The sequence below is a fragment of the Sinocyclocheilus anshuiensis genome, unplaced genomic scaffold (genome assembly GCF_001515605.1).
Source record: "Sinocyclocheilus anshuiensis isolate Anshui unplaced genomic scaffold, SAMN03320099.WGS_v1.1 scaffold915, whole genome shotgun sequence".
NCBI classification, from domain to species: Eukaryota; Metazoa; Chordata; class Actinopteri; order Cypriniformes; family Cyprinidae; genus Sinocyclocheilus; species Sinocyclocheilus anshuiensis.
Window position 1 is genome coordinate 63,381 of NW_015542378.1, and position 14,777 is coordinate 78,157.

General features: G+C 38.5%; 1 protein-coding gene and 1 long non-coding RNA gene across 2 annotated transcripts in view; one reads left to right on the forward strand and one right to left on the reverse strand.

Moving 5' to 3' along the window:
* The window catches only part of LOC107692453 (uncharacterized), a 20,108-nt gene extending 17,909 nt beyond the window's left edge, over window positions 1-2,199 (reverse strand). Inside the window, exon 1 of the long non-coding RNA XR_001634646.1 lies at window positions 2,188-2,199. This is a non-coding gene — a long non-coding RNA (uncharacterized LOC107692453). The remainder of the gene's footprint in view (window positions 1-2,187) is intronic.
* Window positions 1-14,777, forward strand: part of LOC107692457 (protoheme IX farnesyltransferase, mitochondrial-like) — a 52,376-nt gene extending 37,599 nt beyond the window's left edge. Inside the window, exons 6-8 of the mRNA XM_016491503.1 lie at window positions 4,337-4,407; window positions 9,722-9,954; window positions 14,200-14,777. Coding sequence (XP_016346989.1) covers window positions 4,337-4,407; window positions 9,722-9,954; window positions 14,200-14,624 — 729 coding nt within the window. The 3' untranslated portion in view covers window positions 14,625-14,777. The remainder of the gene's footprint in view (window positions 1-4,336; window positions 4,408-9,721; window positions 9,955-14,199) is intronic.

The following is a 14,777-nucleotide window of genomic DNA, read 5'->3' on the forward strand; positions in this document are numbered from 1 at the left end:
CATTAAGATTAATGAAAGCTGTGTAAGTATTGACGTGACATGTGGCCAAGTATGGTGACCCATACTCGGAATTAGTGATCTGCACTCAAAGTGCAGAGCACCCATCCAAAGTGCACACACACACAGCAGTGAACACACACACACCGTGAACACACACCCAGAGCAGTGGGCAGCCATTTTTGCTGCAGCACCCGGGGAGCAGTTGGGGGTTCGGTGCCTTGCTCAAGGGCACCTCAGTTGTGGTATTGAAGGTGGGAGAGAGCGCTCTACATTCACTCCCCCCACCTACAATCCCTGCCGGTACGAGACTCGATCCCGCAACCTTTGGGTTACGAGTCCGACTCTCTAACCATTAGGCCACGACTTCCCTTAGTTTTAAAATTGATTAAATTGTTCGACATATTATGTATTATTAGACATATTATAAATATTATTATTATTATATTATTAGACATATTAGACATATTATAAATTGTTGATTAAATTGTATTGTTCCTTGTTAGAGTGTGTTAATTTCAACATTTACTATTACTATTATTATTATTATTTTTACTACTACTACTAGTATGGTTCAGTAGTTTTTGTTAATAAAGCACTATTTTAGTTTTTGTTCAGTATCAATTTTAAAACTATCGGTTAATTAATCGGTATCGGCCCGTGTGGTCCAACCTAGCTATCGGTATCGGCAAAATCCACTATCGGTCGACCTCTATTAGTTAGTATGGTCTCATTGGCTTGCTGTGCCTGTCACTCTGTCCCGTCACACTGCTGCAGTCAATATACTGTATTGAGTCAATACTGTAAATAATACTATAATAATTGTTTACTTGAATGTCCTGTCTCTCGAAGGTTTGTTTTCTTGAAAAATTGAATGACTGGTCCGAGATTTTGAGCAGCAGAATTTGGCAGCCTCTGCCTTGTTCAGGCTTCTGATCACATAGTCAGAAATAATGTCCTGGACTTCATTTGATGGGAGTTCTCTGCCCTCTATCTTTCTCCCTCTAATGCCCACTTCTATGACCTCTCTGATGGACCTCTTGGCCAAAGAGTCATTGATTGGCTGCTCTCCCTGGCATACTATCTGCTCTATGCTGACACTGCAAATGTTCTCTCACACATTTTTAAAATTTTTAATCATTTATTCTTTACATTTCACATATATTTTTTTTTTAATAAATGTAATTAGTTTATTTTTCTTTTTTTTTTTTTTTAACATATTTAATACTTTTATAAAGGATGCATTAAAAAAAGTTCAAATTGATCAAAATGTTATAAAATAAATTATGTCATTTTAAATTTTCTATTCACTTGAAAAAAATATTAAGCAGAACAGCAGTTTTCAACATTGATAATAATAAGAAATGTTTTTTTGTGGACCAAGTCAGCATATTAGAATGTTTTCTGAAGAATCACGGGACACTGAATACCAAAGTAATCACTGCTGAAAATTCAGCTTTGCCATCACAGGAACAAATTATATTTTAAAGCATGTTTAACTGGAAAACAGTTACACTTTCATTATATTAGTGTTTTTACTTTTTTGTTTGTTTTTTCTGTTTAGCCTCATTGAGCATAAGAGACTTGTTTTAAAAGCATCACAAATTCTTACCAACCCCAAACCTTTGAACGGTAGTGTGTGTCTGTGTGTGTGTGTATAGTGTGTGCTTTTGAAACTGAAAAGCAGATCTAACCATGTAGTCTTTTTTTTCTGTCTTCAATATGACAACAATATGGAGCCTTTTCATTTTTTTAATTGTTAACACATTCTGATGAGCGCAGATTCACAGAAGAAACAAATAATCTGATTATAACAGCATTTTAGATATGGAGGTTTGACAGCCTGTAATCTCATGCACTTACTTGTTAATTTACACTTTCACATTGTTTCCTTTTTTTCAAAGCGTGATCTTCACCAGCAATAAACGCAGAAGAAGAAGTGGCAGGGGTCTCTGGGTGTTGATATGAAGCAGATGATGTAAAAAAAGTGTATAAAGATAGACTGTGAAATAAGACAATGCCCAAGAACTAACTGGTTCTGACAGGCACCAAAAACATCTTGAGAACACTCAAAACCTCATTGGCTTTCTTAGTGTGGCGCAGAATACAGTTCTGTCAGTCTGCATACTCATGTTCTTGCTCCAAATCTAGTTTTCAGCCCCAGACCACATTTATATTTACTATTGGGACTTTTAATGTAAACTTTGTCCTTTTGCAGGTTAACAAGGCTTTTGAAATCTCACAGGTCTAAAATGTGCAGTCGTAGCCAAGATCGTAGCTAACGGGTGTGTTAGCATCCGGCTAATACGTCAGAGACTATTCGAGCACCAGAAATTCACTCCGGTTCTCTCCCTTTGACGCGCTTCCTGACCCAGGAAATAGAATTAACACCTCGGCCCTAAAACTGCAGGGGCCTCAGCTACAGTCACATCTGTGCCCTGCCCCGTCCGGGATCTTGAGTGCAATAACACTGACGGCCGAGAGAATAAATTTGAGACTCAGCAGACCCTCCACTCAACTTTATACAACATACTTTGGGCTTCAACTTCCTCTGCACTGTATCAGTCTACTTTATCATTTTGGATGACATTGGTCCGAGTCTGAAAATGCTGCCAAAAATAGCTGAAACAAAATGAAAAAGCATCAATCTCCCATGACAGCTTTTAGACACATTTGTCACCGTGTTCATTTTTTACCTCCTTGAGATGTTTTATTGACCTGTCCGTTTGTTGTACATTAGTCTAAAGATGAGGTTCTTTTGTTTTCTGTCCTTATCCTTGTGTAAAAATGCATGCTGGGAAGTATCATGTAATTGATGGATGTTATCATTTGTTGCAAATAGCACTAGCAGGGTTCTTTAAACTCGAGAGGACTCTTAGACAGGCCAAACAGACACGCACCGTCACAGATGATATGCATCCCCCCCCGCCCCCGTCCTTCGCAGTGGTACGGTCCCATTCTCCGAGGTATCTAACAAAATATAAATGTAGTCCGTGTGAAATGTATTACCTACCACAAGAGCATTTTTAAGCGTGGACTCTTTTCCGATGTCAAATGGACAGTAAATTAAGAGAGGAAAAGAGAAATTAATTATCTGTTTATTAGTTATTTTATGGAGGTCATATTTTAGGAGAAATGGATCCTGAAATTCTTCAGCTGAAAAGTGAGCTATCTGTTTTCTTCATTAGGTGCATGTGCTGTCTCTCACAGAATGAATAACCGGTTCCTGGCTTTAAACGCCCCATGTGTTTGTGTTTTAGTCTCACATTGTAGATTCCCCAGCAGAGTTGGGGAAGACTCCCCAGCAGAAAGCCATAAAACACAAAGACATTTTTTTTTACCTTAATCGTCCCCGTTGCACCTAAGTAACCTCTGTCATTCTGTCTTTAACACATTCATTCATATTGATCCATTTAAGGGTTTGAATTTCATGCATTTGTTGGCTATCTTGAGCAGATGTTTCTGAGAAAATCGCTGAGAAACTAGACTTTGATGTTTTTTGCATGCTACGAAGAAAAAAGTGAAAATAATTATTAGCTGCGCTGATACCTGCGCTGATTAGCACAATTGTTATTTTTGCAGTGCTTCATTAAGTTAATTTAAACCATTCCGTATCAAAAGCTGTATTTTTTTTTTTTTGAAAGAAATTATTTATTTTATTCAGCAAGGATGCATTAATTTAATCAAATTTTGTCAAAATATTTCTATTTCAAATAAATGCTCTTTTTTTATTTTTTCTATTAATCAAATAATCATTCAAAATGTGTATCACAAATTCATTGACAATAAGAAATGTTTCTTTAGCTCCACATTAGCATACTTACTGACCCCAAACTTTTGAACTGTAGTGTACATTGTGTGTGTGCGTGTGTTTTCTCGGCTAAAGCTTAAAAGTGTAATATTATGTAATACTTGAGTCAAAATGTATAAAATATGTATATGTATGTCAGAATGTATTATTTTGATTAATTTCTTTAGTGTGTTATGATTCATAACTGTGAGATTATATTTTACTCAGCTTTTTTTTTCATTTTGTCTTCTATATCAGACTGCGATGTGTTGCATAATTTATATTTTGAGGTCATTGTGTTATAGAAATAATCAAGTGTGTGTTGCCGTAATGCCACAGTACCTTTCACTATATCACAAAAATATTCATGTGAAAAATATGACTAAAAATGTTGTTTCTGTCTGTTAGAATTAAAGAATGTTTGCTTTCAGACAGGAAAGGTTCTGGATTAGAAAAGAGAGGCATATGCACATTTTTCATTGTTTGACCCTTTCTTTTGCTGTTAATGTACCTTGTGTATTAATTTCCATCATTTATTTATCCCCACAGTACTTTGAGGTGCCCTTTGACTCAAACATGAATCGTACCAAAAACAGACCTCTGGTCCGAGGACAGATCAGGTAAGTGCCTTCAAAACCTGTTTCTCTCTCTTGGGCTGTTTTAACCTAGTGAGCATCCAACCTAGACTGCATTTTTGGATATCTTATTTAGATTCAGACATACCTGTATATCTTGTATGCTTGTCCAAAAATGTTGTCTTGGTAGGCCACTCACTTGGTTTTGAAACACATCCTAGATATCTGTGTAAAGAGCCATTGGAATAAAATGGTTTCCTTAGTCTCATTGCGTATGTCATTTACTCTCTACATTGTTCTCAAGTAGCCCGGTGTTTGTGTATAGCTGAGCCTGCCGGTATCAGAAACTATATGTCATTGTCTAATATCTGTAGTGCTGGCCAGCTGCTCGCGCACCTGTCCAGCGTAACCTGATCCACGTGTGTGTAGGTGTGCCTCTCTCTGTTATTCCCGTCTCACTCCACTGCTGACAAAGGATGGGTCAGGATGGTCATCCGCCAACAGACTAGATGATTAGACAAGTTGACTAATTTGTGTTTTAGCTTTGGGTGCTTTAAAGTGAAGGCATTTATAGTTGCAACTTATAAAAGAGGGTGTAAGCATGCCAATGCTATTAGACTAGCATGCTAAATTCTTTCATATTAGGCTAAAAGAGCAGGAATATAACAATGATTTTTCTAGGCCAACCCGGAAGTTAGGATCACCTTGGTTCTATGACAAAATCCAAAGGATTTTTCCACCGGCTTTTGGATTATTATAGACTGTAAACTCTGTGACCAACAAAAGTTTATGATTCTTACTCGATTTGTTCATTGTAATGATAATCTTCACAACTGAGTGCAACTTTTATGAATTTCATAACGATGTTATGACCATTAAGCACAAAAATATATCATCAGCACTAGGCTTGCCGCGATAGACGGTGCTGACGGTGATACCGCAACCGTTAAGCCGCAACACCGGTTACGTCACTTGCCCACCGTGGCACTGACCCCCACCGTCGTTTTGATTTTTTATAGTAATAAAAATCATTTAGTTCAGTAAAAGAACAGACACTACAATTAAAAACTGAACGCGACTGCTCAATGCAGCGTGCCGAACGACAGTCGCATCACAGATCAGATTTCATTTCTCCAGTGAGGAGAGTGAGTCGAGCCGACTGACAAGAAGAGTGAGGTGAGGTGAGACAGACTAGACCATGGTGGATGATTTAGTTTCGAAACGAGATGCTAAAGCGCCTTTTTGACAATATTTTGGATTTCGAAAAGCCTGTTGACTTTTGCCATTTATCTAATGTGATTTTGGAAGTTTTTTTAAAGTTCTATGTTTTATATATAGGCTAAAGTGAGTTTGACGTTTTGTTGTTGCATTCAAGCAATTGACGCGAACTGCCGCTAATTAGAAAGTGAAAGTAAAATGCGCATAGCGCTTTTAAGCTATTTAAAAGCAAAGGAAAGCGAGGAAAAGAGGGGAAATTCAAACAAACTAAAAACGTACAATTGCTTTACGCCGAATTTGCCGCTATTTGAAAGTGAAATTAAAATGCGTACGCAGCTTTTACAAGCTATTTAAAAGTAAAGGAAAGCGAGGAAAAGAGGGAACGCCTCCGCCCCCACGGTGATACCGGTATTACCGGTGTTGTCACACGGCGATTAACCGGTGGGAAATTTTTCTCACCGTCACAACCCTAATCAGCACTCTATGGGTAATGTTGCAGACTGGACCCAAACCTGCATCACCCACGTAAGCACCATATCGCACATAGTGCAACATCTGGAACGCCTACACTATGGCTCTGACTAAAATAGTTGATTTAAGAAGCATTCTATATCCATCTCCGGCATTTTTACATACTGTACGTTTTTGAGTGCGATACCACACCTAACACCACCACACATTTGACAGCCATTACTTCTTGCTAATTAGGTGTGTTAGTGGAATTTAACAGAACAGGACCCCTGCCCTCTCTCACTCCCTCGAGGGTCACTTTCCAACAACAAAAGGGGCAGATCTGTTGACGTGAGGGTATAAGAAATGACTCAAGCAGTCACAGTAATCCAAACAGCCCAAACCAAACAACCCGGGCTTATCCCGCTGTTGTGTGTGTATCTCAAACACACACTCACAAACCAAGACATCATGAGCGACGATGATCCAGAGTACATAAGAGCGTATGTTTCGTAATGTCAACCCATTCCGGCTCATTCCACACCCTAGTGTCCTTTTATTTTGAATTGCAAAAAAATAATATTATGGAACCATCATGGTCAAGGCCAACTGTTCAGTTTCAAATTTGTATATGCATAGTAAATGTTGAAAGTAAATGTTAAATTTTATATCCCATATATCTACAAAATGAATTGGACTTACCAAGATTTGATTGGATCTTAAACAGCCTTGTTGTTTCTGAGGCAGATTATATTGTTTTGATGAGTAATAAAATATATTTGTATAAATGTATTAATCATGTTAAATAATACATTACTTCATATATTTATATATTTTATATTTTTTTAAAATATTTAATAAATTGATTAACATGCAACAATAAACAACAGTGAGCACAAAAATAAATGATTAAAAATCATATTCAAAAATGTTTTTCATATTGTAAGTAAAAAAAAAGTTCCCACCCCCTGCAATTATTAGTTATGATAGTGACAGTCTGAGTGGTGAAAGGAAAGATAAGAAATTGAATGGAAATGCATGCACACATTTTTTAAAGCTGTCCTTGTGTGATCTGTGTTTGCTGGCCGTTGTCATGTCATGCGTTATCTTCGTTTGGAAAATGTATAGCTGTGCAATTAACTCCCTTTCAAACACACAACATTCCTCACAGCCTAAATCCCGTCTTGTTTTCTAAAACCGTTTTGGAGCAGAAGATAAAGAGGTGAGCAGATAAATGGTGCTCCGTTTCAAACTTCTGGAAGCATCCCCCAGAGCTGCTTAATTACTGTGCGATTGAACCTCGCAGTAGCACGGCGCTAATTCAGCCGCGCTGTAGGAGGTCTGTGCAGGTGGATTAAAGAGCAGCGTTTATATGAAAGCAGACTAATGTTTTCAGCAGCTATGATATGCACTCCTTTTCTGTCACTCCAACAACTAAATTGCTTTCCTGAATGTTTACCATACGTCACCGATCTAGACTGACTGTCAATGACAGGAGGAATTCATCAGCATCATAACTACATATCTTCACCTGACACCATTGCAGACACTCTAGACCCCGTACACAAATGCACAGCATGCTAACAGTAGAGTCACCTACCAAAACGTGTCATTACACACATTAGATGTGTCCTAGCGCAACCTGTTTATGTCTGCATATGCACTCGTGTGTCTGTCAGTATGTTATTACGCTGGCTTGAGATGACACGGTCCTCTTTGATCTTTGCGTGTGCGACTGTCACATTCTTATGATGAAAGGCTGAAGGCAGAGATGAGCATGAGAGATAGAAAAGCAGAATCTCACAGCTCTGAAACCTTTGATTTTGTACATTAGTTGTTGTTGTTTTTTTTTCCATGTTTATTAATTCAATGGCTTTTTTATTTGTCATTTATGTGTATGTAGTTTGGGGTTTGTGAGATTTTTGAAAGAAGAAATCTTTCTGTAAAAAGTACTGTACAAAGAGTAATATTGTGAAGTATTACAATTTAAAATATATTAATATATTTTAATATATTGCTTCTATATATTTTTTTTATATTTTGTGGACATTTTAAATAGTTAGTTTTTTTTTTCAGGATTATTTGATGTATAGAACATTCAAAAGAACAACATTTATTTGAAATAAAGACTTTTTTTTACAACATTTATTTGAAATAAAGAGTAGTTCACGCAAAAGTCAAATGCTTGCACAAAATATTTCCACAAAATGAAAATGGATAGTGATTCTTACTGTGAAGCAACAAAATAGAAAAAAAAAACTAATAGTAAATCTGATGTGCTGCTTCGTTCAATAATGATTCAATCATATATTTATGGTACTTTAACGGTGCTTTTTGTGCAAATTACTCCCTATTTTTACTGAAATCCTTCGTTTCTGTTATACAGAATAAAGGAAATGACATTTGGGAATATCTTGAGTGTTAGTGAATAATGACAGTTTAAGTAAACCATTCTGTGTAGCCAATTTATTTCCCACTGAGAGTCATCGTTGACATGATGATTTAGGCTTCGTATGAGATTCCATTCGGATTCCACGAGACCATGACGTCAGATATATTTGATTGATCAACTCAGTGTACTTGTTTTAAGTGACCCATCAGATAAACAAAACCTTTGTAACGCTAGATAAATTTAATAATGAATGAACTTGAAATATCTCGTTTTTTGTGGTGCATTAGAATAGCACACTTATACATGTAGTGTAGGAAATGCCAGTGGCTTTGCTGCTAACGTTAGTCAGCCTTATCCCTCAAACAACTCATCTCACCCGTTAACTTATGGAACTCATATAAGACTCTAAACTCCTCCACCACATAAAACAGCCATAACAATGATAATAACATTACAATGGAATCTCCTGCTGTTGGGCGGAAAATTTGCCCTCTTTTCCTCTCCGCTTTGGTGTCTTTTCCAATACCCCTCTAATTTATGGAGCAGTTAGCTGTGAATTTGAACCAGACGCCTCTGCAGGATTGCAACTGACTGCTTTTAATAAACCTTAGAGGAAGTGGTTGTCCAATGGAGCACAGAGAATAGCGTCTGTGGCCAGGAGAGCTTTAATCTGTAGCAGAGACCCACAAGCCTTTGTTTTGATGTGACTTACAGAACCGCACTAAAGCTTATCTCAGAAACTGATGTTATGTATGTGCTTCATTCCTGCTTCTCTCTCATTCTCGGTCTTTTTATGCATCACAATGTGTTTTGTCACAATGGAATTTCTTGGTTTGATTTATAAACACTTCGCATTAGCTGTTGGTTTTTAGATTTGTAAACCAACGTTATGAATGTGTTCTGGGCCAGTGCTTGCTGGATTGTTTTAAAGGGGTCGTCATACATGAAGAATCAATCCATTTATTGGTCTTTTGAAATAAGAGTTCAGTGTACTCTGAAAATTATATTAAAACTTGCTGACATTCACACTTACAGTCGACATGATTTGCTGTCCACAAGCCATTTTACTTTGTAATCTGCCATATTTTCAAGTGAAACAGATATTCAACAAGAATGAGAAATAATTTTGCCAATAATTTGCCTTTATATTTGGTCATGAAAAATAAATTATGACAACACAAAAACCTTCAGCAACACTTTAAGTGGACCTCCAGGGAAAATAAATAACATGTATGATCCCGTTAAACCCCACATAGGAATCATGTTTTTGTTGTTCTGAATTTGTCCTCCATCTCTCAGCCCTCTGCATGCTGTGTCATTCGCCCTGGCGTGTGGGATCCCAGGTGTGACCCTGTTGACCCTGGGTGTAAATCCCCTGACTGGCTTCCTGGGCGCCCTGAACATCTTCCTGTACACGTGCTGCTACACTCCCCTGAAACGCCTCAGCATCACCAACACCTGGGTGGGTGCCGTGGTGGGCGCCATCCCACCTGTAATGGGCTGGACAGCAGCCACCGGCTCTCTCGATCCAGGTACAAAGTCCTCTTATATGCACACACTAATGACTACAGTTCCCACTGGAATGACTTTGATAAAGCATATATACTCCTGTTCAAATAATTCACGCAAAAATTAAATAATTTACTCACCCTCATGTTGTTCTAAACCTATATAGTTTTCATTCTCCTGTGGAACATAAAACGAGACATTTTCAAGAATGTTCATGTTGCTCTTTTTCCATACATTTATACTATACAGTAATCAGTGACTGTTGAGCTTAAAAGGACGGGGGGAAAAAACACGCCATAAAACTGGTATGACTTCTGTGCTATATTTAAATTCTTTTGAAACCAATTTGATCGATTTTCAAGTTTTTTTATGTTTCTGAAAGAAGGCTCTTAAAGGGTTAGTTCACCCAAAAATGAAAATTGGCTTGTGTTTTACTCACCCTCGAAGCATCCTAGGTGTATATGACTTTCTTCTTTCATAAAGCGTGCACATTCATAATAAAACGTGCCTCACATGGCTCCGGGGGGTGAATAAAGACCTTCTGTAGTGAATCCATTCGTTTTTGTAAGAAAAATATCCATATTTAAAACGTAATAAACACTTTTCTCTCACTTCCGATATCTTTCATACGCGGAAGCCGTGCCGGTGGAAGGCGTATGACGTATGCGCAGCGTGCACTCCTCTAAGATATGCTAGTCTCGCGAGTTTGTTTATAGGAGCAAAGGAAGCAAAGTTTCCTTAGTTTAGCAAAGGAAAACCAGTCTCCTCTTGGCTTATATCGAAATCCTCCGACATTTTTCTTTGCAAATCTTCGGTTTATGCTTCTAATTCGTGACCGGCGTTTTGTTTTGTTGTCTCTCCGCATTCGTCACTAATCACGCAACGCCGACGCGCTATGACATCCGCCGGAATGGCTTCAGCGAATGACAGTTGGCGGAAGTGATATAAAAGTATTTATTACGTTTGAAATATGGATATTTTTCTTACAAAAACGCATGGATTCACTACAGAAGGCCTTTATTCACCCCCCGAAGCCATGTGAAGCACGTTTTATTATGAATGCGTGCGCTTTATTTGACGACTTGTGGACTGTTCAACTGCAACACCCGCTGACTGCAATGATAGAGCTTGGAATAGCCAGGACAATTTTTAATATAACACCGACTGGATTCGTCTGAAAGAAGAATATACACCTAGGATGCTTCGAGGGTGAGTAAAACACAAGCCAATTTTCATTTTTGGGTGAACTAACCATTTAAGATCACCAAGTCTGGATTTATTTGTTTAAAAATACAGTAAAAAAATAATATTGTGAAATATTATTAGTTTAAAATAACTATTTTTCATTTGAATATATTTAAAAATGTAATTTGTTCCTGTGATACAAAGCTGCATTTTCAGCAGCCATTACTCCAGTCTTGGGTGTCACATGATCCTTCAGAAATCATTCTAAAATGTTGATTTGGTGCTCAAGAAGCATTTCTTACTTGTACTGCTTAATATTTTTGGTGAAACTGTGATATAATTTTTGTCAGTATTCTTTGATGAACAGAAAGTTCAAAAGAACAGCATTTTTATTTTTTGTGACATTATAAATGTCTTTACTGTCACTTTTGATCAATTGAGTGTGTCCTTGTTGAATGAAAGTATTACTTTTTTTCCAAAATAAAAATCATGACCCCAAACATTTGAACAGCATTAGATGTTTGCATATATTAAAATATGCTTCTTGCCTGTTTTGTAACAAATTGTTAAAAATTTGGAACTGCATTTTTGTCCATCCTTTGCTTTTAACTATAAGGAGTAGAATAGCATTAACTTTTCTCATATGAACAACTCATAAACGTTTGGAAAGATATTAAAAGATGACAGATTTGTCATTTCTTTTGTGAATGATTCCTTTAAGCTCCACATTCATCAATTCATCAATTCTCTAGAGCTGTTAACTTCTCCTTATAGCACCATATATGGAAATGTGGGCATGGATGACAATGCCTGTGTTATTATAAGATAATCATGTGATATCTTCTCTGTTGCCAAAGAGCTAAATGTGAGTGTTTCAACAGGAATTTCCTATCAGGCTCACACTGATATGTGTCCTTGGTCTTAAAAGCCCTCCCTTGTGATTATTCCAGGGCTATCACAGTTTATCCCACAGTTCAGAGAAGTGAAACTTGATGTGCATGTTCCATATGGCACTTCTGACTTTTACAGACTCTTCTCCCAGACCCGATGTCCCTGTCCACTTATGACTGTTGTAGTTACATAAACTCCCAGCATCCTGTGTTTTTTCCAAGGACATCTTTCGTCTAAGATCAAGTGTTTGTGGAAGACAGCAGGGGGCCTTTGGCCTGTTTTGCAAACTATTAAAAGTTTGCTGTTACGGCAACCATGAGATCTGTTTTCACCGGAGCAAAAGACTGAATTGTTTGTGTGCATATTTACATGTTTTTCCCCAGAGCATTGAGAACTCCATCTGTCTTTTATAGTAGTAGTTTCAGTGCCCTTTTCAAGCATGTTTATTAGCATGTGCAAACCTAAATATTGTTACGACCCTCTAGGGTGAGGTCACAACATGAAGTGGATCGAAACAACTAGGATTTCATTCAATATTTTATTTATTTATTATTTCAGTTTATTTAGTAGAGCTTTCTATCTGAGAAACTGCATCTTTAATATATATTGTGGAAGTGCTAAAGAGGGGTCAATTTTCAAGTTAATAAAGTTAAGAAAAATCTTGATGCCTAGTTGGCCTTATTAATCAACTGGAGAACTTGCCAACAATCCTGAATGTATGTTGTAAGTGTGTAACTGTAATTTATTTTTCCAATTAATTTATTAAATTATTTGCTTGCTTATTTATTTATTTATTTATTGTAATTACTTCACTTAGTGACACCAAATGGAATAAAATGTATTTTAAAGGCCCCGATATACTTCAAACGAAATCGAAGAACGAACTGAAATGACGTCATTTTGAACAAAATCAGTTTGAAACGGCTCACCAAAGCAAACTTTTTGGGGGAGTTCGTTTTGGCTCCTAAACACCTTTGAGCTACCAATGGTCCGTGGCGATTACGCAGTCGGTGGGTGTGTTCTGGAACTCCGCCTTCTTTGACGTGCGTTTTTTTTTTTTTTTTCCCAGTTCGTTTCTCATTCTACGGAGGTCAGACAGGAGAACACATCTCCGTGACTATCTTGCGGGCTGTGCACGATCCAATCTTGAATGTTTCAGCCGCACTTTGTTGCGTGGCCCCACAAGCTAGTACTCGGGAGTGTCAAGGCCAGTCTCTCCGTAGTGGAAATCTGTCTCCTGTGCGTTTTTGCATGTTTCACATATGGCGATACCCTTTTCAAGAGATCGTCAAACCACGCGGTGAACATTCTGAAGTATGAAAAATGCAATTCCTCATCTGTGCTCTGCATTTGCTGAATAAAAAGGGCAAACTCGCCATCATCTTTCTGTTTTCGTTAAGTGGACGCACATAACATCTAAGTCGCTTTTTCTCGTTCTTTTTCTTTGCCATTGAATAGATCAATGCTACTGCCAGATGTTTACGAAACTGTTCTTCTCTCACAGCCGCCATCGTTGTGTTTAGGGGGTACACGCGGGCGGCGTGACACATGTTTACAACCTCGCCTCCAGCAGCGTGGGGGTGTTGGAATGTTCAAAAACAGTATACCGTCGCTTAGCCTTTTCAAACTTCTTTTTGCCCTCAAACGAAGAACGAAAAAGAACTTTGTTTTAAGTATATCGGGGCCTTAACAACGACATAATTACATTAAGTACATATTACCACTCAACCACACACTGATCTTATATTAGTAGACCCTGCTGTCAACTGGACTGTTTTCTCAAAGCAAGTTCAAGAACACACAATGCATAAAAAGATGACCAGAGGTTTGAGGTCTCTGTCATGCTGCCCTGTGCTGTGTTTCCCAGAGGATTTAGCTACAAGTGTGTTTTCTAAGATCACACACACAAAGGCAGCGCTGCGCGTAATGCTCCGCTACCCCTGCACGGGCCACTGTTTGTGCGGTGTCACCTTTCCACTCTTCAAGCTTCTGAATGCAGGAGAATGGTGTTTGCTTCCTCCACAGCAGGATGTGAAGGAACTTCAGTGATCGAACAGTGTTTCAAGTGTTCTGTCGTTGTTACTCTCCACACTCTCATTTCCTGCTTGCACACATCTACTTCCTATGGTGTTTAAATGATCAGGGAGATCTTGTTTGTGTATTCACTTCTTTTCCTCTCTCCATCTCTCCAGGAGCACTCTTACTGGGAGGTTTCCTGTTCTCCTGGCAGTTTCCTCACTTTAATGCACTGAGCTGGAATCTAAGAGAGGACTATTCGCGCGGCGGTTACAGAATGATGTCCGTCACCCATCCCGGCCTTTGTAAACGCGTGGCCCTCCGCCACAGCGTAGGCCTGATTGGCCTCTCAGCCTTGGGCCCCGTGCTGGACGTCACCACCTGGACGTTCCCCTTAGTCTCCCTGCCGATTAACCTTTACATCAGCTACCTGGCTTTCAGATTCTATCGCAGTGGCGACAGGCAGAATGCCCGCAAGCTGTTTTTTTGTAGTCTTTGGCACCTGCCCATGCTGCTGCTGCTGGCCCTCACCTGCAAGAAGAGACACGTGCCGCAGAACGAGGCAGCTGTTGCTCCCAGCACGCCTTCTCTGGCTCTGTAGAGCAAACTCAATCCCCTGCCATATTCATACTGGCTAGACAATTGCTGTCAGCCCTAAAATTAATTGTCTTGGAGCTAGAAAGACACCAAAAGTTGTGTACCTTGGAGAGGGAAGCCATAACCTCTTACCACTGTTGTAAAAGTTTCCATCAGG